General features: G+C 37.1%; 1 protein-coding gene across 1 annotated transcript; it reads left to right on the top strand.

The window, feature by feature from the left end:
• The first annotated feature begins 622 nt into the window (after positions 1-622).
• AFP (alpha fetoprotein) lies at positions 623-26,714 on the top strand. The gene is made up of 16 exons (XM_032466385.1): positions 623-629; positions 3,238-3,285; positions 8,677-8,728; positions 9,667-9,799; positions 11,741-11,952; positions 13,073-13,205; positions 14,156-14,253; positions 16,613-16,742; positions 18,395-18,612; positions 20,242-20,374; positions 20,915-21,012; positions 21,586-21,724; positions 23,372-23,595; positions 24,729-24,861; positions 26,154-26,208; positions 26,565-26,714. Exons 1-15 carry the CDS (start codon positions 623-625, stop codon positions 26,196-26,198), a joined length of 1,803 nt encoding a protein of 600 aa, XP_032322276.1. The 3' UTR covers positions 26,199-26,208; positions 26,565-26,714.
• Positions 26,715-27,863: the final 1,149 nt, after the last annotated feature.

Below are 27,863 nucleotides of genomic sequence, written 5' to 3'. Positions count from 1 at the left end.
CGAATACTTGCCTGGCACCAAAGAAAGTGCTCTAGCACTTTGAGATTTATCTTTTGGGAAGAGTAAGCTCTTTCTCTGACTAATTAAAAATTTTATGTTCAAAAAATGTTACATATGATGATTGATATATATGTAGATTAATAACCATTTTTTCATTGTATTTAATTCAGGTGGACCTTGTATAATTACTTCAGTACTAGACTATAAGCAGTTACTTGCACAGTTTCTGAGAAATGCTGCATCAAATGAACAGATCACATTTTTAAATATTTACTCTTTATCTCCACTCAGATCTTAGTTCTGTTTGTTGCAAATTTCTTCTTTCATTCACTTAATCAGTTGATATCTGGACCCTAGGAACTGGTTCCTTAAAAACGCTAGACTTAAGAATTTCAGAGAAGAACTGAATTAAGGAGCAGGATCACTGGAGAATAAGGAGTAGGACAACTAGGTGCTGAGAGTGACAGAGAGAAGAAGCCCATCCTGGCCCTCACCCACCTCAGATGGAGTAATTTGGTTGGTGATTTGCGAAGCCGCACGGCTGAGTACCAGGAGGCATCAGAAGCCACACACATCTTCCATTGATGGAAGGGGGCATCAGCAAGGCGATGAACACCCTAACATGTCAGGTAAGGTTAGCCATGTCACTGGGCTGGGCTCTAGAGCACTAGAGTAGTCTGTCAGGGGTCAGAGGGCAGGGTTAGCTCCAGAGGCTGGTACAAAGAATACGTGTCAACACAAAGAATGCTTCTTCACTACGGGAAAGAGGATCCCTTGAGGTTTTTTAAATTGCAACAAGGAGGAAAATGTGGAGCACCACAGGCAATACACAGATACTCACTCCATGGCTTCTTCCCAGGGCTGAGGGACTGGCTCTTCTACACTCAGAGCTGTGTTGGATGAGAGAGCAGGCCTCCCTAACTTTGTATTGGGGTGGACAGCAGATGCATTTCCTGACATAAAACTGATTCAGTGCAAGAACGACCGTGAGGTACTGAGGATGGGAATGGACATGCGCTCTAAACCATTTCATTACCTTTCTCACGACAGAAGTTGTGAGGCCACAGGGCAGTCCACTCACAAATTCCTTACCCCCCACAGAATCCTGGAGAGCACATATGTCCTTATTCTTTATTAGGACCATCAAAAGCAAGCCACATTTCTCCAAATAAAGAGGACTTGTTAAGAAAGAGGTAGTCTATGTTCTGGGAGGCATTGTGATTGGCTTAAGAACAATAGATAATAATTCTACTTTTTTTTAATTTCATATATTGCTCATGGGAAGAATGTATATTTACAGGTGTGTGTGCGTGTGTGAGTCAACTTGGGCTCCCATAACAACATACCATAGACTAGGTGGCTTAAGCAGCAGAAATTTATTTTCTCATGGTTCTGGAGTCTGGAAAGTCCAAGATCAAGTTTCTGGTAGGGTTCAGTTTCAGGCAAGTGCTCAGTAGCTGGCTTGCAGATGGCCACCTTCATACTATACTTTAACAGAGGGGGAGAGAGAGAGAGAAAGGCGGACAGAGAGAGGGGGAGGGGGAGGGAGAGAAAGACGGAGAATGCAAATGCAAGAGTGCTCTCTGCTGTCTCTTCTTATAAAGACATTAACCCCATCACAGGGTCCTCTGCTCATGACCTCGTCTAAAGCTGCCGAAGGCTCCTTCTCCAAGTACCATTACGTGGTGGGTTAGGGCTTCAACGTATGAATTTTGGGGGGGGCACAAACATTTAGCCCACAGCAGTGTATGAGACCTCTGGTCCACGCAGGGGGCTTTTCTGAGTCTCCTGTGACAATGAGCCATCTCTCAACCTTGCTGAAGGAAGGAAGTATCCAGCAATTATGCTGCTGATGGCACAAGGCCAGAGAACCCCTTCGTGATCTCTCATACCCTGCTGTGGCGACAGCAGCTGGGAAGAGAGGGGTCATAAGTAGTTCCTCGTCAGAGAAAGTATATGTCATTACGAAGAAGCATTTAGAAAGTACTTGTTTTTCTATGCAAGTTTTTTCCCCCTAGGACTTTTGGGAGATGCTCTCCAAAGGTTGGTTGTTTTCCTCAAATAGTTTATAATCTAACTTGGTATGCCAGTTCTGCTGTTTTAAGGACCCATGCCTAACCCAGCAGGAGAAGCCAACTCATTTAAGGACAAATGCTGTTAACAGGACATAGATTTTTGTGGAATTTGTTTCCGATTGGCCCTTGACTTACTTTGCTGTATCTCTGCTTGGCCCACATTGATGTTTTACTTCACCCTGGTAACCTCGAGGCACTTCTGTCCTTTCAAGTTTGGCAGGCAGATTGGTTGCCTTCTCTGACTCTGATCCCTCTCATTTTGTCCCCCTGTGGAAGAGAGGAAAAACACAACATCCCCTTCCCCCAGCCCCCACCAAAAAAGAGAGGCGAAATCCCTTTGTTTATGGAAAACAGTTTTCTTTCTCCTTTTCTCTTTCTTTTTCTTCTTCTTTCTTGCTTCCTTCCTTCCTTCCCTCCTTCCTTCCTTCTTTCTCTCTCTCTTCTCCCTCCTGCCCTCCCCCACCCCCTTCTCTTTCCAAAAGAGCTTTTGGAAGCAAGCAAATGTGAAAAATAGCTTCCCTGCAACCAGAGCATGATTCAGATAGGCTCCAAGTAAACAAAGGGAGAGACGGTTTGCTCTGCCTGAAAACAGTAATAGGAAGAGGAGTGTAGGAGCTGGGGTTAGATGAGAAAGATGAGAAGGAGGAGGGAGGAGAAACCAAGAAAGGAGAGCTTCACATGAGGAGCCAGGTGGTAAGGACAGAACCTGAAAAAGCTGTTTCAAATATTGATTTCACATATCTTTTTTTAGACACCTTTATTATTGTATGGTTCCTGTACTGCTTTTAAATATCTTGATGCAAACTTGCATTGAGGGTTCTATAGAAAGTGGTTGAGGCATGTCCAACATAAGGTTTGGGATAGGGAAGGGGTAGCATGGATAGTAGAGAAGACAAAGCGCAGGTAAGGAGAATCTAGCAGCACAAGGAAAGAAGAGCTAGACATGACAAGTGTAAGTGAGATCAGTCGTCCCCTACTCCTGGATTCTTAGAAATCTGGGGAGGGTGGTGATAATTCTGTTTGCTCTCTGTAGGTGGGATCAGCATTGGGCCAAATGTAATCAGACCTCAAGGGACAAGAAGACCCTATTGAGCTGGAGGACTTTGGAAACATTCATCCTGCTGGAATTTGGCTTATATCTGCCTATGGAGTCTGTTTTAAGCTCTACGACTTGCAACCAGAGTCATCAGCTTCCTAATCAAGACCCTAAGTACTGTCCCCTTCTCATGTCTGTCCAGGGCCCCTAGACCCTGAATATCAGCACAAATATAAATGTAAACATTTCAGTAATACTTTCTGGTGAGAAAGGTATGAGTGATGTGTCATTCATTTATGTCAGATGAACGAGTGAGGACAGTTAGTGCATAAATCCTGACTACAACAATCCAATTCAGTGCCACATAATGTCCACTTACAAGGGCTCTGCTTTTGTGTCAGACTTTGTGCTAAGCACTGCAGGAGTCATAAATATGAGTCCTTGAATCCAAGAAATCAACTATCTGTGTGAGGAAGAATTGCATAAGCTTGCAAATGACTGTGAATGTAAGATCAAATGACAACTGTCATGAGAAAACGTTCTGAAAGGTGTTACGAGTTGACAAAAATTAGAGTGTTCTTCTCTTTCATTTACTGCTAGAGGGTAATCGCAGATACATTCATGGGGAATTATTTCATGTAGTCCTTAAAGGATGGATAAAGTTCTTACAAGCATCAGTGAGGAAGGGGAAGAGAGATTTTAAAATCCTAAACTTTCAAACAACCAACCACTCAAAACCAACAAAGAAAATAGATCCCAGAAAGAATAAGTAGTCAGGATTGTCTGAAAAGAAGACTTCTTCTAGCAACTGCATGTATAGCTTAGTTGCTGTGAAGAAGAGCACCTCTAATATTTAACGCTAACAGCGATGCTAATTATGATAATAATAATTCTTATCTTTTTAATTGTCTGTTAGGTATCAGATACTTTAAATACATTATTTCCTCTTTACATAAAAGACTTCGGGGGAAATATTATCATTTTCATGATACATGTGAGAAAATTAAGAGTCAGAGAGATTAAGTTACTTGCTCAAGGTCACATGGCTAATAACTGCACAGTCGAGATTAGCATCTGTCTGATACAAAAGTCCAGTTTACCATACTGTTATTTTTGAGCTTCATAGATTTGTGGAAAGGTGAGCAGAATCAGAATTAGAGCAATGGAAACACATTTGATGTGAACTGTGTACTTCGGACAATACTTTGCTCAATGACACGTACACATCAAGGGTTGTTTGCAGTTGGTAGACAGACTCTGGTTCACAGCTCCTCTTTTGTCACTTAAAATTTGGTGTCTCAAGGTACCTCTTCTCACCACAGTCTCTCTTTATTATCCCATCAAAGGGCTGTGATAACCGTCTGTACGCTGATGACTCCCTGAATCCCCGTCTCCAGCCTAGATCTTGCCCCATCAGCTTCCCTAGTAGAGGTCTTAAAGGTATTCCAACTCGCAGGCCGGTATGTTTTGCTTAATAATTACACTAAGTTAACAGAAACCAGAGTAAACTGGTCACTCTCTTAAACTTCGATACATGCAAAACTGAACACACACTCAATAAGTTCTTTTGATTTTATGTCACTCATGTCACTTACCTTCATCCACAACTTTGATTCCCCATGAGAATTCACCACTCTCATACAGGCCACTAATTGGACCATATTATTGTAAAACTTCCTAACTGGTCTCCTTATCACAATCTTGGCTCCTTTCGTAACAAAGAGATGGTTTCAAAACACAAATGCGATTTTTATTAGCTCCCCTTTGGAGTCTATTACCTTAGGATGAAATGTAAACTTGATTTAAAAGGTGTTTGACATAGAAAACAAACTTGCGATTACCGGGGGGGGAAGAGGGTGGGAAGGGATAAATTGGGAGTTAGGGATTAGCAGATACTAACTACTATATATAAAACAGATAAACAACAAGGTTCTACTGTACAGCACAGGGAACTACATTCAATACCTTGTAATAACCTATAATGGAAAAGAATAGGAAAAGGAATGTGTATATATATATGTGTGTGTGTGTGTGTGTGTGTGTGTGTATAACTGAAATATTATGCTGTACACCAGAAATTAACACATTGTAAATTGACTATACTTCAATTAAAAAAGTTATTTAAAAAAGGCCTTTGAGATGTGGCCCTGCCCACTTTGCCAGAAATTCCCTTTATAGAGTAAATCTTCTCATCTTTAAACTTTGTATTTTATTGAAATTGCATTTCTCCTGGTTCCTTAAATATGCTATGTTCACCCTTACTAGTGGGCCTTTCCACTGCTTTCTACTTTTGCCTGGGACACTCTTCCTTCCCTCTTTGTTTGGTCCACCTCCAGTTTTTCTACTTGTCCCCATTAATAGGTTACTTCCTCCAGGAAGCCTTCCCTGACTCCCTCCAAAGATGTCAGGTGTTCCTCTTCTCACTTCATTTATCACTGCATCCATCACACCATGCTGTGATTGCTGGTAATCAGTGTCTGTTTCTCCTGTTAGATGGTGAACTCAGTGAGACCAGGGGTGGTACCTATTTCTTGTTGCTGATTATTTCTATCAAAGAAAAGGGACTGAAATATAGACTTTATCTTTTTATTGAATGAATAAATAAAACTCTCATCTATTAAATGCTACTCTGCGCAAGGCCCGATTCTGAGCCATTTACACTCATTAATCTATTTCAGGAAAGAATTCTATCGCTATCCTTATTTTATAGATGATAAAAGTAAAGCTGAGAGAAATTAAATAACTCACCCAAAGTTATGTAGCTAATAAGTGGTAGGGAAAAAATTCAAACCTGGTCCCCAAGCCCTTAGGTTTAACCATGACACTGTACTGCCCTTCTGATTACACAGCAGGGAATAGCAGAGATCTGCTCAGAAACGGAGAGTATGGAAGGAGATTAAAGGATGACACAAACAAGGCCAATATGTGATAGAAGATTCAACTGGGCCCTGGACTGACAGTAGCCTGGTGCTTCTGGTTTAGTGTTATTGGCATCCTAACGAACTGGTAGCTGACACAACACATATCAGCTTAATGTGCACATACTGTTTGTTGTTATGTGTATATGTGTGTGTATACATGTATGTATTTCTGTATTTATAATATCGAAATAAGCACACTTCAGTAAGTTCCTACAATTTGTAAGGCATTTTGCACAGTCTCCTCTAATCTTTTGATGAAATGATGGGATTGTATTGCTCAGTTTTGCAGATTGTGTGTATGTGTGTGTGTGTATGACATTTGAAATATGGTTTTTAAAGTTACAAAGATCTCAGAGTGTGTAAAATATGAGATTCTATAGTGTAACCTCTTCCTCTACCTTAAATCCCTGTTTTTGGACAAATACATTCATCCTTTATTCAGCAAGTGTTACCGAGTGCAGATAATGGACCAGGCAGTGTAGAAAGCTTGGGGATATTTGCTTCATGCCTAGACAAACTGTATAAGTTTGCTCCATAAAATGGTTCAGTTCTTCACAACCAATGCCTTTGCTTTCTTATGCTAATATATTTGAGTAAAGAGCCCTCTCTAGGGATAGAAGGAGAGTGGTGTCCCATGAATATCCCAGTGGATAGACGAAGTGAACGATGCCTCTTGCTGAGGGAGTAAGGAGCAAGGCCTGTTCCTGTTCCTTAGGAGGTGAGACCTAGAGTGGCCACACGTAGCGGAAAAAGAACAAGAACCAAATGAATGGGAATTTTACTTGGCCAGCAATGAAGAACTTGTTCATGTCATAATAATTCTTTTTATCTCCTAGAAAGGCTGGAAGTTTATGTGAAAAGACATGTCTTTTATTCCACACTTTTTTTTTTGAGGGGGGTGGAATTATTCTCTCTCTATTTTTTCTATTTTCCACTTAGTGATACATTACAAACATTTTTCTGTATCATTAACTATTCTTCCACAAAATTATTTTGATAACTACATATTACTCCATTTTATAAATGCATCATATTTATTTATTTTCTATTGTAGCTGATTTGGTTTCATAATCTTAACTTTAGAATAATGAATCACTTGTGAAGCTTTAGAAAATACTGATGCCAAAGATTCTGATTTCATTGGTCTTGGGTGCAGCCAAGACACTGAGAATTTTAACAATTACTCTAGTGACTTTAATGTGCAGCCAAGACTGAGAACCCTCCTAGACAGGGAGGTTACAAGGTGAACCTCTCCTAGAATCAGGTGGTGTTCGTAAGTATTTATTTAGTATTAACATAATCATCTTGAGTTGCTAAATGAACAGTGCAGCTCACCCACATCACAGTTTGACATACATGCAGAATTACTTTGCAGCAAATGAACTTATTATAGAACTTGGCTCGTCAGAGTTTGTGTTCTAAATTTTCTGTTCAGCTGTACATGGTATACTAAATTCTTAAAAAAATTGACCTTATTGACATACAGATCAGGTGAAAAGGATTTTTAAGCTAAAGGACACACTAATCAAGCAATAATCCCCTGCAATGAAGAGTCTGAGTTGGTCAAACCATGTGCCCAGTTCCTGGCATAGAATAGACATTCAGTTACTATTTTTTAAACAAATTAGTATATTTAGTTGAATTTCATACAAAGTCTGATGTCTTTTGTTTATGGCCTTATTAACTTCTACTATACAATGTAGGGAAAAGTCACCCCTTTGAACACTCCATAGTTTTGAGAAGAATATTTGTTATATTTGCAAAATGGAATGAATTTGCAAGTCCTCCCCCACCCTTTCGACCCCAAAGAGGTCTTGTCCTTGAACATAAAACACAAACAATCCCTATGTTGTTAATTATTAAGCAAGTTGTACATTTGCAACATAAGGAAATAAAGTAACCGCTATACCAACAAAAGATTACTAGTTAACAGGCATTGCTAGAGAAGAGTATAAAAGAATTTCAGCATGATTTTCAATATTCTTCCCTCATCACCACAATCACAACGAAATAACAAGCAACCATGAAGTGGATAGTATCAATTTTTTTTATTTTCCTACTAAATTTTACTGAATCCAGAACAATGCATAAAAATGCATATGAAATAGGTAAGATATTTTGTATTTTCCTTTTTTCTCTTTTTTTCTATATCATAGTTCTTAAGTTTGCATTTATTTATTTGCCTTGATTTATTGATCATACTTACTGTTCCACACAGAGGAAAAATTTTAATTGGTGAGTATCTTTAAATGAATGATAAACTTGCATCTTTACAAGAGTATAAGAGTTTTACAAAATCATGGCAGTGCTTAACATTATCTATGAGTGGTTCATATGCTCCACATTGAATTAATTTTTGGTACATAATTTAGAACATCACAGTCCAGAGGAAAACCAAACAACTAGAAGATTAAAAAAATCTGGATTTTAGTGTTAAGTCTACTATAAATTGTTCTTGTTAACTTTATTCCTTAGGTTTCTAGTTTTCTCAAGTACAAAATTGAATAGGTGATTCCTAATGTCTTCTCAGTTTTAAAATTGTGTAGTTTTAACTTAGATACAAACATTTATGTATAACAATGATTACTTACTTTCCTGACTAGTTGAAAACACCATTTCTCATGAGGTTTATCTTGCTTTCCAGCATCCATACTGGATTCTTCCCAATGCTCTGCAGAGATGAATTTAGTTGGCCTGTAAGTTTTGTTGTATAAATGCACTTTAAATATGCAAACCAATGAAAATTTTAGTTACGTAATTAAATAAAATCAGATAGCCCTATGAGTTTTTAAAAGTACAAAAGCAAGTTAGACGATGTCAAGAAAATTATTTATATTGAATATCAAATTGATATTGAAGAGGTTGAACTGTCAGCCCATGCTTTAGATGCTAACCTCAACCTCTAGATTCCTTGAAATTCTGTGGGACAAACAAAATCAGATTTTAAAAATTGAAGAATAATGTCTGATTGATGGCAACTACATATGAGTTCAGGAATTTTTCTCATCAATACCAATAGGACAACATTGTAATATTCTTTATTCTGAATACTATATCATCATAGTAGCGAGCAATAAGAGGTAAGATGTTCTATTTTTGGTTATTTGTAGGGGATATGTTGTTCTCTTGAATGCTACCTTGCTGCTCCACACTTCTAAAGTTTCTGATAAGGAATTTAAAGCAGTGTGTTACTGATACTGCTTGCAAACAGAAATCTGCTAAAACAATGTTTTGGGTCAATCCATGATCAGACTTTGATCATGCTGGGAGCAGACACAGGTAGAGAATCGATGATCAATTCTTTGTTTAAATTAAAAAAAAAAACTATGAGGAATATAGATACCCTTAATTACAGGCATACTGCAGTTAGTGGATGACCACAAAAAGAGGAACCACTCTTATGGGAAATCCACTTATTTTCATTTTTAATAGATATATGCATATTTATGAGGTTAGAAGACAAGAAGAAGACAGACATTTCTCCCTGGATGGCTAGAATTTCACATTAATTTTTAGCAAAATCATCCCCTAAATTGGTCACAACGTAACAGAAAACAAAAAACAAAAACTAACCTTGAGAAAAAGAAGCTTGATATGTCTGCTCCTTAAGCATTTTAATGTATTTTTGTTTCAGAGCCACCATATTTTTTGCCCAGTTTGTTCAAGAAGCCACATACAAGGAAGTAAGCAAAATGGTGAGAGACGTACTGACTGTAATTGAGAAATCCACAGGCAGTGAGAAGCCTACAGGGTGTTTAGAAAACCAGGTGAGTGAATAATAGACAAAAAAGCACTATGAGATTTGACCAAAATTCAGCATGCAGAAGAGAAGATGCAGAGATGGCAGGAGAAATAAATACATTTAAATATTTGAAGACTTGTTGAAGGAAAGAAGGCTTAGGTTAATTCTGAGTTGCTGGAGAGGGCAGAAGAGAAAAAATGGGTGTCCATTGTGAAGAGGCAATATCTGCGTGGTGACAAAGTGCTAAGGCTCTGAAATAAGACTAGGCAGGTAACTTAACTTCTTTGAGCTTTGGTTTCCTAGTCTATAAAATAAGGGATAATAATAGCTTCCATTTCCGGTTGTCATGGAGATTGATATAATACAGTAATAAGAGTTAATTTTTGTTAAGCACACAATGTGACAGGCATTATTCTAAGGAGTGTTACGTACCCATTGATAACCAAGGTACTTTATGAAATGGAGCATAGCACTGATGAATCAGAATGAATGTGCAGTGAACCAGGAGACCCTGGCTGGGGCTTATTGGCAGAATATCAGCTTTGCTTGCAAATTTTAATTTATTCAACTTTTACGATAATCCTAGGAGATAAATACTAACCTTCCAGTTGGGGAAGTTGAGGCGCAGAGAGGTTAAGTAGCTTTTCTCAAGGGAGCCCAGACCACGATTTAAATGAGGACATCTGGCTGCAGAACTAACACCCTTTGTAGCTTTGTTACACTGTACTCTACACCAGTGCACCTGAGGTGCAGAGCACAGATGATGGTTGTCAGATTTAGCAAACTAACAACAATAGCAAAATATGAAGCCCACTTAAATTTGAATTTCAGATGAGTACTTTTTAAAGTATAGGATATCCTAGTATAGATCAATAAATCGTATTTATTATTGTTTATCTCAACATAGAAAAGAATTAAGAACTTTATCATTGTTAGAGCTGCCCAGTTATGGGAACAAAGTACCCAGAGAGCGCCCTGTCATGATGGGGTTAACAAAGCGGCCAGAGACAGTGTATCGGGAATATTGTAAAAGAGATGCTCTTTTGAAATTGATGATTTACTAAAAATCCCTATTTCCTGATAGGAATTCCTGCTTCCCTATTTTTAGCTTGTCCTGATAATCTAACAACATACATAAAATAAACAAAATGCATTCTGTATTGCAACTTTACATCCAAAAGAAAGGTCCAAGGTGGTGTTACAGATTAATGGTTTATCATCATAAACTTAAAGGCATGATTTTTATGTGGATTGTGAATTGGAAGTCTTAGTTAAGATTTCTAGGATTCTGTCAACATTAACAGTTATAAAAGCTAAATAAAAAGTTTCCTGAGATGAATGAAACAGCACATTCCTCAAAGGCATTCGTCAGACTAGTGGTGTTCATCACCGGATTTTAGTAAAATTAAGTCAACAAAGAAGGATTTTAAACATTCGCAATGTACATTTTAGCTAAGTCTATTATTATGACCCATGGAAAATATTTGATGCTATTTTTATTTCGTTTCAAATCCTTTTGATTTTTATCTGAAAATAATATTCAATTTTAGATCGGTGTCTTATCATAAGAATTCTACATGGAGTATCTATGTTTGAAAAGTGATTTGTATAAAACAGGAAAGCTTATAGATCATAGAACCAAACTGTTGATACCATAAAGGGAAAAATAAAATATTTCAAACTATTTAGGAGGAACAAACTATTGCATGGCCTTTTTCCTTTTGAAAGAAAATAATTTTGTTTAATAGCCACATGTATTACTCAAAGTTGGAAACTAAATTTCATTTCCCAAACACATCAGAGAAAGATATCTCATCAGGCTGAAGCTCAATATATCAGAATATATAGGGGAATTATTTTTCTAATCTATAGTTCTGATTCTGGATATTAGAAATTTTTTCATGTGTTTTACAACATTTTAAGGTAAATTTAGTTGTCTTTCAATACAAATAACTTTTTCTTATAGGTGTCTGCCTTTCTGGAAGAAATTTGCCATGAAAGAGAAATTCCTGAAAAGTATGGGCTTTCAGGCTGCTGTAATCAAAGTGGAGAGGAGAGACATAACTGTTTCCTCGCACACAAAAAGGCCACTTCAGCATCCATCCCACCCTTTCAAGTTCCAGAACCTGTCACCAGTTGTAAAGCCTATGAAGAAAACAGGGAGTGGTTTATGAACCAGTAAGAATCTGGTTTAATGATAGATTAAGACCCCAGAAAGCGAGCAGGACTGAGCAGAATCTAGAAAGTCTGAAATTTTCAGATGTACTTTAAAACATGGGGAAGTAGAAATAGTGTTTGGTGTTGCATCTGCTGAAGTCCTATCCTACGAAATTAGGTGAGCAGCACCAGGTGTAAGTTGGTCTCCACAGCATGTAGATGGATGTGGTATAGACTACACCCCAGACCCCCCAGTTGTTCCTTTAGTCTCTTGCTATACACATTGTTTTTGCCATTGTGATCTCTTCATTTTAGTTTGCCCAAGAATATGTTAGTATGACACAAAATGACTCCTTCTGGAGCCAGATATTTGGTGTTTTGTGTTCACCAGATTGCCTGGAAATAAAATGTTAGAGATCCAGGAATGTTTAAGATACACAAACATGCCTAGCATTTATTGAGTTCTTCTTAGGACGTGTAGGAACCTGTGTGTTTGGCGCACATGATCAGATTAATGCTCAGAAACAGCCTCTCCAGTCTCCTTGTCCTCTTCCTCTTCATTCTTTTTCTTCTTCCTAGTTTGCGGATGAGGAAATTGAAGCTTAGAAGGATAAGACAACTGGATGAGGGCAACACTGCTAGTACACTTCCAAGCTGGGATTTTAACCCAGCTTCCCAGTTGGGCAAGCCTGTGCCTAACTCTTCATCATGTCTCTTGTCCATGTTGCTGCCTCATCCAGCGAACTATAGCACCTGCCCTTAGAACATCTCTGCTGTGGAGAATGCCCACGTGGATAATCCAGTTCTGCATGGATGAAGAAAACAGACCCCACCTTTCTGTTTCACTTAGTGGAGGTCTGGCCTTGCTGGCCTTTGAAACACGTCTGAGTAGGCATGTTGACAAGGATAGTTTAATAAGAATCATAGTCCGTATTTCTGCCTGGTTTGTTCTCATTATAGAGTGTTGTATTGGCTGTCAGAGTTTTCTTTTTCTTGGGGGATCTTTAGTGAGGAAAAATTTGACAGCAAGTGGGAAAAATAGGACTCTTTTCTGAAACTTTAACCAATTCCAGAGTCCAGTCAAAAGAACAGCCCTATTTTTATGTGTTTGTAAATCTTACCACTCCCTTTCATTTCACAGATACATCTATGAGATAGCGAGAAGGCACCCCTTTTTGTATGCACCGACACTGCTTTCCTTGGCTGCTCAATATGACAAAGTAATTCCACCTTGTTGCAAAGCTGAAAATGCAGTTGAATGCTTCCAAACAAAGGTATTACATTTGTGTGGGTATCTGACCCAATATTTCAAGCTGGCTATGACTTATTAAAACCAAACAGAGTTAAAAATGAAAATATGCTTTGTGTGCAGACTCATTTTCAGAATAGAGCATATTTTAGCAGCCTGCTATTCTTTGGGCTAAAAAAGGTGGGTTTTCTGGTTTTTTATTCATTATTTTATCTATTCATTCAGCCCACAATTATTTTATTATTAGGGAAGTGAGTTTGTTGGGGTAGAGAAAGACAGAGGTAGAGGTGATAACATAAATGAAAGAGAGAGGTGTAAGAGGTGAAGGAAGGAAGGAAGAGAAAGAAGACAGGGCAGAAGATTAGGAGGAAAAAAGGAAGAGCCAAAGGAGGGAGAAAAAAGTGGAGGAGAAGAATGATAAATGCTTTAGACTCACTATTTCTTTTAAACCTTAGAACAATTTGAGGTATAAGTATAATTGTCATTTAACAAGCAAAGAAACTTAGATTTAGAGAAGTGAGTCATTTTCTTAGGTTCAGAGAGCTCAAGTAATATCCACAATTAATGACCTGCTGCCTAAAGTCCTGCAACAAAAATTTCCTAAGAATTGTGACTGGTCCCAGAACGTCAGGCTGTGATGCAATCTTATTTTTTGTGACTGAGCAGACATTTAAGAAATGGTCAGGCTTCAGTTTGTTCAGAATGGCAGTTTATTCATTATCCCAAGTATAAAAATTACAATGTTTTTGTTTTAAGGTATTTTTTTAAAAAATAAATCTGTCTGGCATAAATGTATATAAACCTACCTAAAAGAAATAGAAAATGAAGAAAGTTCTGCAAAAATGTATTGCATTTATAATTTTTAGTAAAAAAATTCTTTATAGGGTTTCATGTTTTACCTGTATCTGTTTTCTAATTATTAGAGCCTATAAGGAAAAATACATCTTTTTTTGAAGCCTTGTTTTTTCTATCTAGGCAGCGTCAATTACCAAAGAGTTAAGAGAAAGCAGCTTGTTAAATCAACATACTTGTGCAGTAACCAGAAATTTTGGACCCCGAACCCTCCAAGCCATGTAAGTTTAAACTCTATCTAGGGAAGAAGGTGAGATGGGCAAAACTACCACTTTGCAGTCTGAGTTCATTTTTCTCATTATTACTGTTGTAGAGAATGAAGTTTCCTTTGACTATAGCTGATGTGATTAGAATTATGAAATCTTAGGATAGGGAGAAACAAATCAATCTGTTGTTTAACACTAAAGTCTATCTAGATGAGGTAATACTTAGAGAAGATGTCGAAGATTTATATACTATTCACCTGTTCTTGTACATACTCTTAAGTTCTGGCCTGAAATCAATTTTTACTGCATAATTATACCACATTTCCCCAAATTCTCTACAAAGTAGATTAGCCTTCCCTATGCATCATTTAAAATTTTTGTCTTAACAAGAAATTCTTGATATTAATTCTGCTTCCTAATCTGCTGTAAGTCCATTATGTCCATTGTTACTTCCTATGGAAATATTCACCTGAGGCAATAATATTAGAATCTACTGTCCAGAAGAACACAAAACTGTCATCTTTGAAGAACTTACATGTATTTTCCTAGCTGACAAAAGTGTGTAACTCACTGATGTTTGTCTTCTTGTCCCAGCTGCTAAAAAGTTGAGGCAAATTTGGAGTTTTTCAACTGACCATATTAACTCTTCCACTTTGCATATTTGCCTTCTCCCTTTTTCCTTAATTCTATCTATCTATCTGTCTATCTATCTATCTATCTATCTACCTATCTATCATCTATCTAATATACTTCTACCTCATCTATCTTTTTTTGTTAGGATGAAGAAGAATATTAAAAGCAAAACAAAAAACAAAACAAAACAAACAATACAATCATGTAGTTCAACCGCTTCATTTTTACATATGAGCAATCTAAGGTCCAGAAGGATTAAAGCAATTTATCCAAGACCACATTGCCACTGGTCATAAGAACCAAGTTTTTCTAGATATTTGTCATAATTTATTGCCATTACATCTACTTTTCTGCTATGTCAGTGACCTTTAATTGCCTGTATCCTGACAACTGGGACTTTGAGGTCAAGGTAAGAATCAGAATCACCAGTGGTTTAGAGCTCCAGTATGACAGCCACCAGCCACACGCAGCTCCTGAACATTTAAATGTAGCTAATGTGAAAGAGGAGCTGTGTTCTCAGTGTAAAATATGCATCAGATTTCAAAGACCTAGTATGAAAAAAAATGTACAGTATCTAGTTAATTGGTTTTAATGTTGATTTCATATTGAAATGCTATTATTTTTGATATATTGGGTTAAAAACATACTATTAAACTGAATTTAACCTGTTCCTTTTTACTTTTTAATTATTAGAGAATTTTAAATTACATAACTGGTTTAAAGTACTTTTCAACTTTTATGATGAAACATTTCTTGTATAGAAAAACATCTGAGTTGCTCATTGAAGAGTATTTAGTACACGCATCCAAAGTTTATTTTTTTGTTTGTTTCTTAAATGGCACATTTAAAAATACTGTATACAGTGAAGACCTAGATTAAGGTTTTTAGTCATGGATTTAGTTCTAAGACTGATTTTTCTTGGAAGATTATACTTTACCCTCCAACTCTATTAGAAACTTAAAGATCGATTCATGATCTGCTTTATTTAAATTTATCTCAGTAATATGATATAAGTTATTACTGTAATGACATTATTTATCGTTTGCTATTCATAAGTGATTAAAGTTAAATGTTCTAATTTATTTAAAAAGAAAATCCGCCTTCACCAGTAACAGCAACAATACCAGTTGCTCTAGGGAGTAGTGATTTCACCTAGATCTCTCTTAAAATTTACATGAAATATACAGAAGGAATAAGTTTTATTTCTCACTTCCTTTTTGTGTCACACTACACATCTTGGCATGATGACACATCTGCATGTTTAGTCTGCTCCACTTTCTCGTCCCATCAGTTTGCACATATGCACCCCTCCCTGTATTCTCAAAAGTATTATTTTTCTCCCAAGTGAAAAATGAGTATCATTCTTATAGAATTTTCCATTTCTTAATTGCTTACCCTTTTTAATTTTTTTCACGCACTCAAGAAAATGATCCCAAATACCCAGCATCAGAGTTGAATAGCAAAAAGATAGATTTCATTGCAATTCACAGGGAAGGTTTTTGAAAAAGATAAATCAGTTCCAAACCATTTGTAGGGCTGTGTCACAGTTTACAGAGCCACTGCTTTGAAAGACTGGGCTAGAATTGGCAAAACTTACAACACGTTTCCTTTTCTTTTTAAACAACAAGAACATTTCCATTCTTTCTCCTTGGAGCCACTGCTATACTAATACTCTATAAATGTTATTTAATTTTGATTGATGATCAAGATGAATTTCTAATTCATTTTTTTTCCCCTCTAGAACCATTACTAAACTGAGTCAAAAGTTTCCCAAAGCGAATTTTACTGAAATTCAGAAACTGGCCCTGGATGTGGTCCATACACATGAGGAATGTTGCAGAGGAAATGTGCTGGAGTGTCTGCAGGATGGGGTAAGAGTCCTTCTTGCTTCCTCTATTTCCACTCGCTTTTCTTTCCTTTGCTCTCATTCTCAATGGGAGAAGCCTGTCTGTCGTGAGTTAGTCATAGGGTATGGTAACTAGCTGACTGACTGAAGTCCAGACTGCTTGATAGTAAAACTGAAACCATCTTTTGTTGAATCTGCCTTTCACTTAAGGGATGCTCTCCTCTTGCAAGACCAGTGCCCATTCATTCTTCTAAAGGAGATGATATCCTCTCAGGTGGTCTCCACACAGGCTCTTGGGAGCAGACTCTCTTTACTTTTAATATATTTGTTTTCCATCCACTTGTTCTTTCACTTGACAAGTATATATTGAATGCATGTTGAATGCCTTCCACGTGCTAGCCACTGTGGGGGACACCTGTTATGAAGACACATACTGACTTCAAGTGGAAAGGTGTGACTGAAAGGCTCTAAAAGACTTAAAAACCAAAAACCAAAACCCCAACAACAGACTCCTCAAGTGTGCTATAGTCAGTTGCAATTTAAACAGGGTGGTGTAGGTCTATTTTGAGCCAACCCTAGGCTTCCTAGCTAGATATTGTGCAAGAGGCCTGTCTATCCCCAGATTACTCCCTCTCTGGTCCCCTGTGATATACCTTCTTCTATGAGGAGGCTTAAAATCATTGCTCCTAGGTATTCAGATGGCTTGAATCCAGGGCTGGAACATGGTTTCCAGAAGGTTGAAAGTGAGGATAAAATGCTCATTTCAGCCCAAAGATAGACTTGAAAGTCAGCAAGAAGCCACGTCTGCAGGGGAGACCTAAGGGTGACAGGCTTTGAGCACAGGCAGAGAATCCTGGGGTGAGGAGCTAGGGAAGGGGAACTGAGGACGCTGCCCCAGAGACAGATTCCTACTTCATTTATTTTTCCTTTGAGAAGCATTTACCTTCATATTAAGGATGGCGATAAGAATAATTCTGTTTCTTCTGTGAGGTCAGTTGTATTGGTTTTAGTTGACAATTTTCCTAATTTGTGTTGTCATTTTTTAAACTGTAGTTTTTTTCAATTTTTGGAATTCACAACCACTCTTTTCCTTTAAAGTGGAAAAAATGATTTCAGTATGGTATCTATGTTGGATTTTTAACAGCTGAATAACGGGTTCTCATTGTTCCTGCTGAGAATGCACAGAATTTTCAGTCCTATGACAGGAACATTGGAAGCTCTGCTTCTTTCAGGCCACTTAAGTGCCCTGCCATTTCATTATCTATAGACTGCCCTCTGGAGGTCATAATGGGTTACTGCAGACTGTTTTGTTAAAGATGAAACAAAGTTTCCTCTCCACGTTACAACATCAACAAGAAATGTTCAATAGCAAATTTCAATTTTAATAGAAAGATATACATTAACGTGCCTGCCATTTGGTTTGAGGAGCACATATGTCTTTTGTTTTTAAAAGCCTCCTGTTAGAATAAAATACTAGATTTTAGCTGACAACTATGAAAAGAATTGAACAAACGAGGCTTTGAGTGAGGAAAGTTAAAGCAGAAGAAAGCACTAAAACGGGAGACAAGGTAACTGTCCTCTTCCTTCTTCCTTCCTTCTTCCCTTTGTAGGATTGGCTCTGAGGTCCTGAATAAAAGAATAAATGTTTAAAACTTACATTTTATTTTTCCGTAATAGGAAAAAATTATGTCCTACATATGTTCTCAACAAGATAGTCTGTCAAGCAAAATAGCAGAATGCTGCAAACTGCCCACCACACTTGAACTTGGCCACTGCATAATTCATGCAGAGAATGATGACAAACCTGAAGGCTTATCTCCAAATCTAAATAGGCTTTTAGGAGAGAGAGATTTCAACCAGCTTTCTTCGAGGGAAAAAGATTTCTCCCTGGCAAGGTAACACACTCTGTACATATATGTTCACACAAGTAAAGATTATTATGTGACTGACAGTTTTGTGTTGTTGAAATGGTTTCTGAATTCAGTATGTGAGAATAATGCTAGAATGTTCTGAGCCAAAGTATATTTAAACAGATATCTAGGGAATAAGGAGTGAGATCTCTCTTACACTGATGAGATTTCCACCACTGCTGTTATTAACTGGCTTGCTTATGAGGTTGCATTTTGTTCTGTATCTGTTTCTCTGGAATCAGAAGCGTTGTCATCCCCGCATGGATTACTTGCATAAAGACCACCATTGGACGTCCACATAGGATACGGATATTTTTGTAATAAGAAGGGCTCATATAATTAAAAATGTGCTTTTTCACTGTGCTTGTGTTAAAAACTCTTCCCAAATATATGCTTGCATAGAGTAAGCAGTGTAAAATAATGCTAGACAGAATGGCTTGCATTGAAACAGTTTGTTTGCTATTTATTGAATAGCAGTAATATATGTTTTATTTCTGTAAGGAAATCAAAACATGTTTAGAGACATTTGTAGTATGGTAGTTTGTTATAATTGACGGGACTTGTTCTCATTCTGTTTGCCTTTAAGGGGAGCAAGCAGTTAATGCATTTTTTTTTATTGTACAGTGTGTATCAATGGACACTATTAGAGGAGGGATTTGGGCAGCTCTTAGGACATTATACTTAATGATCTCCAAAGGTCTTTCTATATTTAAGAGTGTGCTTTTAATGTAGTAATGAAAATAATGGTACAATTTCCTTTTTAATATTCCCTGAGGATATTACTCCTTTGTTGCATTAAAATTAGACATGCACACATTGTTCACACAGCTAAATCAAATTATGCAGACAAGAACAATGTCCAGATTTAAGAAACCCATACTGACAATACTATTGGTGGCAGAACTAATACGATCTATTTCTACAACTTGGAAATACAATTAGTAAACTCAAGAATTCTCTTTAAATTTCCCCATTTGTATACATCCGAAAAGGATTGTTTATTTAATAGAAGCAGTTCTTCAATGAGAAATGTTCTGGGCAGTAGAAATTTTCTCAGCTGAGAGTGACATTTTTCCCCCAGACAGTTGTGTGTCTTCCTTCACTCAGGTTTCCCTTCCAAAAGAGCCACCCAAAGAGACTTTTCTTGACTCTACACTCTAAATTGTGTCACCCCCCCCTTGCCTCTCTTCTGCCTTCCTTATTTCTCTTCATTGATTTATCACTACCTAAAATTAGATGACCCATTTCTTGTTTGCTTCTGTCTCCCTAGAATGCATGCTTTTGAGAGGGCAGACATTTTATCTTATACATTACTGAATCCTCATTGATTAAAGAAAATGCTTGCATAGAGTAAGCAGTGTAAAGATATTCATTGGATGGATAAATTTAAAGTCCATAATTGAAAAGCCAAAGAGAAGGGTGCAAAAGAAAACAAAATACCATTTAGAACAGTTTGGGGGTTATAATTTTTACTAATATTCTTGCTATACACAAAGTTCAAATCATATTTGATATCTAGGTTAACTTATTTGAATTTTAACTTCTGCATGCCATATAACAAGAATAATTTGTCTCTTAATTCCAATAACGTGGTATTTTTCACACATATTTCAGATTTACTTATGAATATTCAAGAAGACATACTAAGCTTGCTGTCCCAGTAATTCTAAGAGTTGTCAAAGGATACCAGGAGTTATTGGAGAAGTGTTCTCAGTCTGAACATCCTCTTGAATGCCAGGATAAAGGGGTAAATTGCTCTGGCTTTTTAGGGAGAATCTGAAAAACTAGGTTGATATCATGCATTAAAAGGGCTGTTTGTTTGAAAGCATCTAGTTATTAATGAGTAGTTAGCTAGTCTATTAATAGCTAATAATTTCTCTTTAGATATTCTAGCTATTAAGTAGTGATTAACTAGTAGTCAAGAACTGTTGGCTTATTTTAGAAATAAAAATGTTAACCGAAAGTTCTTGGATGCACAGAATAAAAATAATACTCATTTTTGAATAGCTCCAGAAAGGCAAGAATGTTGTGTAGAAAGAATTTCAATTACTCACCCAAAGATTGAGTTCTGCCATTGAATAACTTGGTGATTCACAAAGTTTTAAACTTAATCTTCCCAAAGTCCATTTGCTTTAATTCTCACAATTCATCTTTAAGAGTTAAAAAAAAAAAAACCCTCTAAAAGTGATATCATGATAGAATAAAATATTTTTGGTCAATTTTTACATACAAGGTTATGTGTCCAGAAAGAGAAAAAAAATGTATGCAATAATGCTTGTATTTTCAGGAAGAAGAATCGGAGAAATATATCCAGGAGAGCCAAGCGCTGGCAAAGCGAAGCTGTGGCCTCTTCCAGAAATTAGGGGAATATTACTTACAAAACGCGTATGCTTTTTTAAACAGTATTTTTCATGATTTAAAATGATTAACTGGTGAGGGAAATACACATCTAAGTTAATTGCCCATGGCCACCCTGATTTCAGCCCCTTTGTCAGATTCAAAGTCAATGTAATTGATGGCCCAGTTTCCCCTGCAGGAATCCCCATCCCCCTCTCGCAAAGAGCAACAGATGGCCTGTGAAGTCTGATTTACACTAGCTTTGGGGTCGCTAAACCATGCAGACTTTTGCAGTAAAGATATCCGTTCTATCATAGTCTATCATAGCTAAAAGCCCAAAAGATCAAAGTTAATATCAATGCAACTGCTCAAGTTGGAAATAGGCGTCAGCCTCCTGCCCGGAGTTTATCTTCCCATTGTGATATGTTGGTGCCACAGGAGTATAGGGAGTGGTTATTAGAGTAAATGCACCTCAAACTGTTGGTCCAGATACCACGTGGATGAAACAAATGAGCTGACTTCACATCTTTTTATGCCAAGAGAGGGTCCTTGAAAAGTGAGGAGTCCAGAAGGAAACTCGTGAGGGACTCAGCAGGATTTGGGGCAATCTGCTTCTTTCAGGTTTCTTGTTGCTTACACAAAGAAAGCCCCTCAGCTGACCCCACCCGAGCTGATGGCCTTGACCAGGAAAATGGCAGCCACTGGGGCCACCTGTTGTCATCTCAGTGAGGACAAACAACTGGCCTGCGGTGAGGGAGCGGTGAGTGTTCCGTTTAGTCCCTTCTTGTGTCTGCCCTGTTTGACTTGGAATAGCCTTATAATTCCCATTGAGGGCAGATGGTAAACACCAATGTGGAGATGGCTTTACTGGACTTGTGTGTTTGGTTACAGTTGGAGGAGTGTTAAGAACTCAGCCCAGAATGGTTGGCTTGTAGGCAGGCTTCCTGTCCTTCCTGACCTTCCAGAATGGCTGGTGGAAGTGCAGTGAGTCTGTTCAACAATGAGCAAGACCAACATGTCACTCCATTCATGATTTCACCAAATATCCACTTTAATGTTAAAAAAGGAAAAAGCTTCAACTTTGTCAGATTTAAATTAGCTATTTTATTTTTATCCATATCCATAGTTTTGTCTTTTGTGGTTTAAATTTCTGATTATATTAGGGACAGTTTATTATCTTTAACAGGATATTGGGTAAAGGTAAGTTCCGTGTTCTAAATACTAAAATGACTTTCCAGCTAGTAGTGCCAATTGCCTTTACTTCTTACTGTCGTTAGTGCCACACGTATGATTCCAGGTTTGGGAGGACGCAGGGACACAGGGTAGGGTAATGGCTCAGCAGTGTAGGTTCTGGGGGTCTCCTGCCTACATTCCTGCCCTACTATCGCCCCTTGTTGGCCTTGTCTCTGGGAAAGCCACTTGTCTCACTAAGCCTGAGATTTTTCATCTGACATTTGAGAATAAAAATTGTGCCACCCTCATAGGCTGGCTGTCTTAAATGAGGTAATCAGTGTAACTCACTTAGGACTAGCCTGATACACAGTAGGCCCACAAAATATGTTGGTCCTTATTACAAATTATTACTGGGTGTTAAAGAAATATGTTTTTTTGCTAGGTATTTCTTTTTTATTGAATTATAGTCAATTTACAATATTGTGTTTGTTTCTGGTTAGCATAGTGATTCATTTGTGTGTGTGTATATATATATATATATTAGTTTTCTCTTTTATTATTTTTAAATTTTTTGACTTACAATGTTGTGTTAGTTTCTGGTGTACAGCATAGTGATTCTATTCTATGTATATTCTTAAGAAATACCTTTGAAGTGTGGAAGGTAGGAGGATTCTATATTAGGAAAGCCTGAGGACATACATGCACACACACACACACATACACACACACTGGCCTTATTTCTTTTAAATTAGGACCATATGTTAGCTGTACATAAGTATGTATGTATGTGAAAGGGTTAGGTTTGTGCTATTCTTACCTTCAGAGAGTGCTTCTCTGAATCCCAAAAGTAAAATAGGAAGCTCAACTAGACATACATGGGAAAGGTAAGCATTGTATTGATTTCCTGGGTCAGGGCAGAGAATTTTCCCCTTTGGAAATTATGTATGTAACTGGAAATGTATTTCAAATAACTAACACAAACAGCTGAAGGGACTGTCTTCAGCATCACCTGTGGAACGTTGGTCCTTAAATGCTAAAGTTTATCCGAAACATATGGGTAAATAAGAATTGACAATATGGCAGCACACGATCCTACACAGACAGCAAATTTTCCTGTAATATTAATTACAAGTTACTGGACATTAAGCCCTATTGCAACAATTGTTTGGAATCCTGAGTCAATCCTGTGGCGAATGCTCCATGCCCTCGTTTTCTCTCTCATTCTGCTAACTAGGCTGACCTTATCATCGGACAGCTATGCATCAGGCATGAGGAGACTCCCGTAAACCCTGGAGTGGGCCAGTGCTGCACCTCTTCGTATGCCAACAGGAGGCCGTGCTTCAGCAGCTTGGTGATGGACGAGACCTATGTCCCCCCGCCATTCTCTGATGACAAGTTCATCTTCCATAAGGATCTGTGCCAAGCTCAGGGGGTAGCCCTGCAAACAATGAAGCAACAGTAAGAAGCTGTTACTTGCTTGTCTGGAGAAGACTGACAACCCTAAAGAGTGGTTGAGGTTTCCACTTTACACACCCAACACTCCTGGGCTCACCAGGGGAACATTATGACTCCAAAGCACTTAAAGTAACTTTCAAGATGGTCTTGTCTCAGTGTCTTCAGAGCCTCTACTCTGGAAAAATTCACTGGGGCAGACAATTTCCCGTTCATTAAAATAGTCTCCATTTGAGCTATTGTTGTGGTGAATTTTGGGATTGAGGAAAAGGAGGCAATCTATTTTGGGCAATTAGGATATGTCTTTGCAGTAAGTCTTGGGTACTTTCTTTCCAAACACCGAAAAAACTCCTTTGAATATATAAATTTTTACATTATTTACTCTTTGAAGAGAATAACCATAATATTTGCTTCAACCATGAAGTCTGGATGTCATGAAATAGAATGCACATTTCAGTCCTTGTGGGAGGCGCTCTGTGATGATGATGGTAATGCAAGTCAGTGGAACTCATGTTCTCCAAATTCCCATGCATTTTAATACTGCCATGCTTTGTAAAAGGTCTTCCTTCATTTTGGAAAACCTGTTCTGCCCTCTTATCTGTGTCACAGTCTGAGGCATGTTTCAAAGTACGGTAAGAATGCTGCCTTCCCTGGCAAGTCTTCACTGTTCCCCCGTCAACATTAATTCCAACATGAATGTGTTACTAAATGAGTAGTGCAGGCAATTAGGATGGCCCGTGCTCGGGTAAGGGTGTGACAATTGTGAATGGCAGGGGTTTAGAAGTCTGGGCCTTAGTGTATGGATAAAACATATTTTAAAAGAGAGAACTGGAAAGAATATTTTCGACAAAGAAAAAACTGTATTTCACTACATATAAGTATGGTGCAAGTACGAAATAGTGCTTCATCTACAATCTGTCCAAGTCTAGACCAGTGGAACACTTGCCATGTTTCTAGCTTCAGTCTTTCTAATAAAAGTATTAGGCAAGATATATGTGAAAAGTCTGGTGATGGGTTGATGGAATGAAGGTTTAGGGTGAGGGTTGCTAGGGCTCTGAAAATTCTCTACTCACATGGCTTTAGAAAAACACCATTGCATAGCAGACTTCCCTTGTATACTGTTTTGTTTTAACTCATAGGTTTCTCATTAACCTGGTGAAGCAAAAGCCACAAATAACAGAAGAGCAGCTCGAGGCAGTCATTGCAGATTTCTCTGGTCTACTGGAAAAGTGCTGCCAAGGCCAGGAGCAGGAAACCTGCTTTGCGGAGGAGGTATGTGCAGCTCTTTTTAATTCTCAAAATACTTAGTATGAGATTTTCTATAATGAATAATCAGAAGAATACCCCACTAACTTATGATTTTAAAATAATGCCAGAGATATTTATATTTAATTTAGAAATAGATTGAAGGACTTTACAATATTTAAAAAATAATCATGGCTTTGTCACTAAATATTAGGAAGAACTGTAATTTCAGAATATATTAGAAGAATTAGTAAATTTGATTTATTTCATAGTAGAGAAAAATGCAAAGTGAATATATAATTAACTGATGATAATTTAGAGAATTGCTAAGCTAAAAATGATCAATTCAGCTAAATGGATTAAAAGGATTTAATAGCAAATTAATTGTGCAAACAGGATACTAGGAGAATATTTATAGAAAATATACTGAACTCATTTAAGATCAAGCTTTTGAATATTAACAGAGTGGTAATTATCTTAGTATAATTATTTAGCAATTTAAGCCGGATTTGTAAATTGGCTACATTTTGTAAGCCTTCAACTTCTAAATATAGCATCACTATATTTTAAAAAGATATTCTATAAGTCAGGCTTTTTTCCAATTTCATTTGGCTATCTCATAATGTAGAAGTTTAGATGTTTTGTTGTGTGGACTCCAAAGATGATATTTAGAAATGTTGAGTTTTTCAAGAGATAATAGTTAAGTGTGTTTGAGTGTATATACTTATCAGTGTGAGTCTGTGCTTTTGGTAGGATGGAGTGGGCATAGATAGCCAAATCAGATAAAACAAAACTGATAAAATAGATTTGATGTAAACCATTTCTGATGAATATGATACAAAAAGATTAATGTCCTCTGTTTTTGAGAAGGCATTCATTTACATGTAGAGAACATTAGCAAATAGTAGCACAGCAGTGTTTTCTCTGCAAATCTTTTAATTTCTATGACTGATTTGTAGAGAAAGAGGAGAGATGAGATGAGGCTTTTTTCCCCCATTTTTTTTTATTGAAGTGTAATTGATGTAAGTATTATGTAAGTTACAGGTGTACAATATCGTGATTTACAATTTTTAAAGGTTGTACTCCACTTACAGCTATTATAAAATATTGACCATTTTCCTTGTGCTGTACAATATGTCCTTGTAGCTTATTTTATACATAATAGTTTGTACCTCTTACCCCCCTACCCCTTTATTGCGCCTCCCCTCTTCTTTCCCCCTACTGGTAACCACTAGTTTGTTCTCTATATCTGTGAGTCGGCTTCTTCTTTCTTATATTCATTAGTTTGTTGATGATTCTTCTTTATTTTTAATTTGAAGGGTCCGGCACTAATTTCAAAAACTCGTACTGCTTTGGGAGTTTGAATTACTTCAGGTAACAAAAAATGCAGACAATGCTAACTATAAAGTTGGTTCTTTCCAAGTGTTGATCCATAGTGAAATACATCCTAAGAGCTAACATTAAATATTTTTCTTAAAATTAAATGCAATTAAGTAAAAAAGTTTATTTTAAAAGCTTGGAACAAAATTATGCCTGCAATGTTAGATTAGTGATTAAAACTAACTCAGAATTCTTTTAGGTTATTCAAAGGTTTCAGAGAATTCCATCAGAAGACCTTCCTATCTGTATATCTGATCTATATCTGACTGATATATCTGATATAAAATAAAACCAGTTACTTTATGCATATATTAATTTAATTAGTATTTATATTTTTGTTCATATTACAGGTTGAAGAGAAGAAGGCAATAAGTCTTTATTGTTTGGTGGAAATTTTCCCTTTTAATTCTAACTGATCTGTGCTTTTTGTGAATTAAAGAAATGATGAAGGCTTTGTGTGAGATTTTCCTATCATATAAATAAAGTATCTCTAAATGTTTCCTTTTTCCTTGCTTGCTTATTTATGAAAACTTCTAGATAATTTTTTAAAATAGTTTTTATACTATGTTGTAGACTATTGTCCACAGCAGATTCTAGTTAAAAAGCACTGAATATTGGTTACTGTAGGAGGTTAAGACCACTCAAGGATGGATTTATGACACCAAAGGCTAGATTATGTGGTGAACTAAAAAAATGTTCCCAAGTTAAGCACTGTTTGGTGCTGCTAGGGCACACTGTTCATTAAATAACCACTTAAGTATTCTAACAGATAACTTGGAGATGAGAAAAATCATTATGTTTTTATAGGATCACTCAAGAATGATGCTACTCAAAATTTAACATCTATTTTTTTCTTAGTCTTGTTCAGTTCTCTATTGATAGACCTTTTAAAACACAAGTTTTAACCACACTTAATTGTTTTGATTGAATGTAATTAACATTTTAATCAATTATTATTATTTTTTATTCTACAAGTGTTTATTGAACACTCCTTGTGTACAAGGTGGTGTCCTGGGTACGGTCACTGTCCTCCAATTGCTTTAGTCAAGAAGGAAGCAACTAATAACAATGCAACAGATTATGGCCATTATAGAGGGGGTGACATGTTGTTGAGAGAATCAAAGGGTGGGTGAGACCAGTTTTGACTGGGGAAAGTCACACTGCAAGAGATGAACATTTAAGAAGCATCTTCGAAATGAGTGAGTAATCATCAGTTCAAGTAAAGAAAAAGGCAAATACGTGAAAGAGGAAAACATGGGCTATGACAAAACATGATGAATGATTTTAGGGCCGCAGAGGGTGGGTAGGAAAGGTATAGATATGGAAGATCAAACAAGATACGCAAACTATGTAGGATTGAGTAGATTTTCATGAGCTTTACTCCAAGGGGTCTGGTCAATGCCTTGCAGGTAACAGAAGACCAAAGTAATATCTAAGCAGGGAGGTTACCTTTTAAGAATATAACTCATGAGAAATGGAGGATGGGGAGTAGGGGCAGGTGAAAGAGTGGAACAAGGCAAGGTCAGTAAATGGTGACAAAAAAATCAGTCCACCAGTAAGGAGGCTGTTTATTGTATTAGCTTTGAATAGAAATCTAAAAATTACATTCATGTTTTGGCCTCTGCTGCAGGAGAAAACATTTGCTCAGA

Source organism: Camelus ferus, chromosome 2, assembly GCF_009834535.1.
Source record: "Camelus ferus isolate YT-003-E chromosome 2, BCGSAC_Cfer_1.0, whole genome shotgun sequence".
Classification (NCBI taxonomy): Eukaryota; Metazoa; Chordata; class Mammalia; order Artiodactyla; family Camelidae; genus Camelus; species Camelus ferus.
The sequence above is the reverse complement of the archived record's forward strand: the minus strand, read 5'-3'. Positions and strand labels throughout refer to the sequence as shown.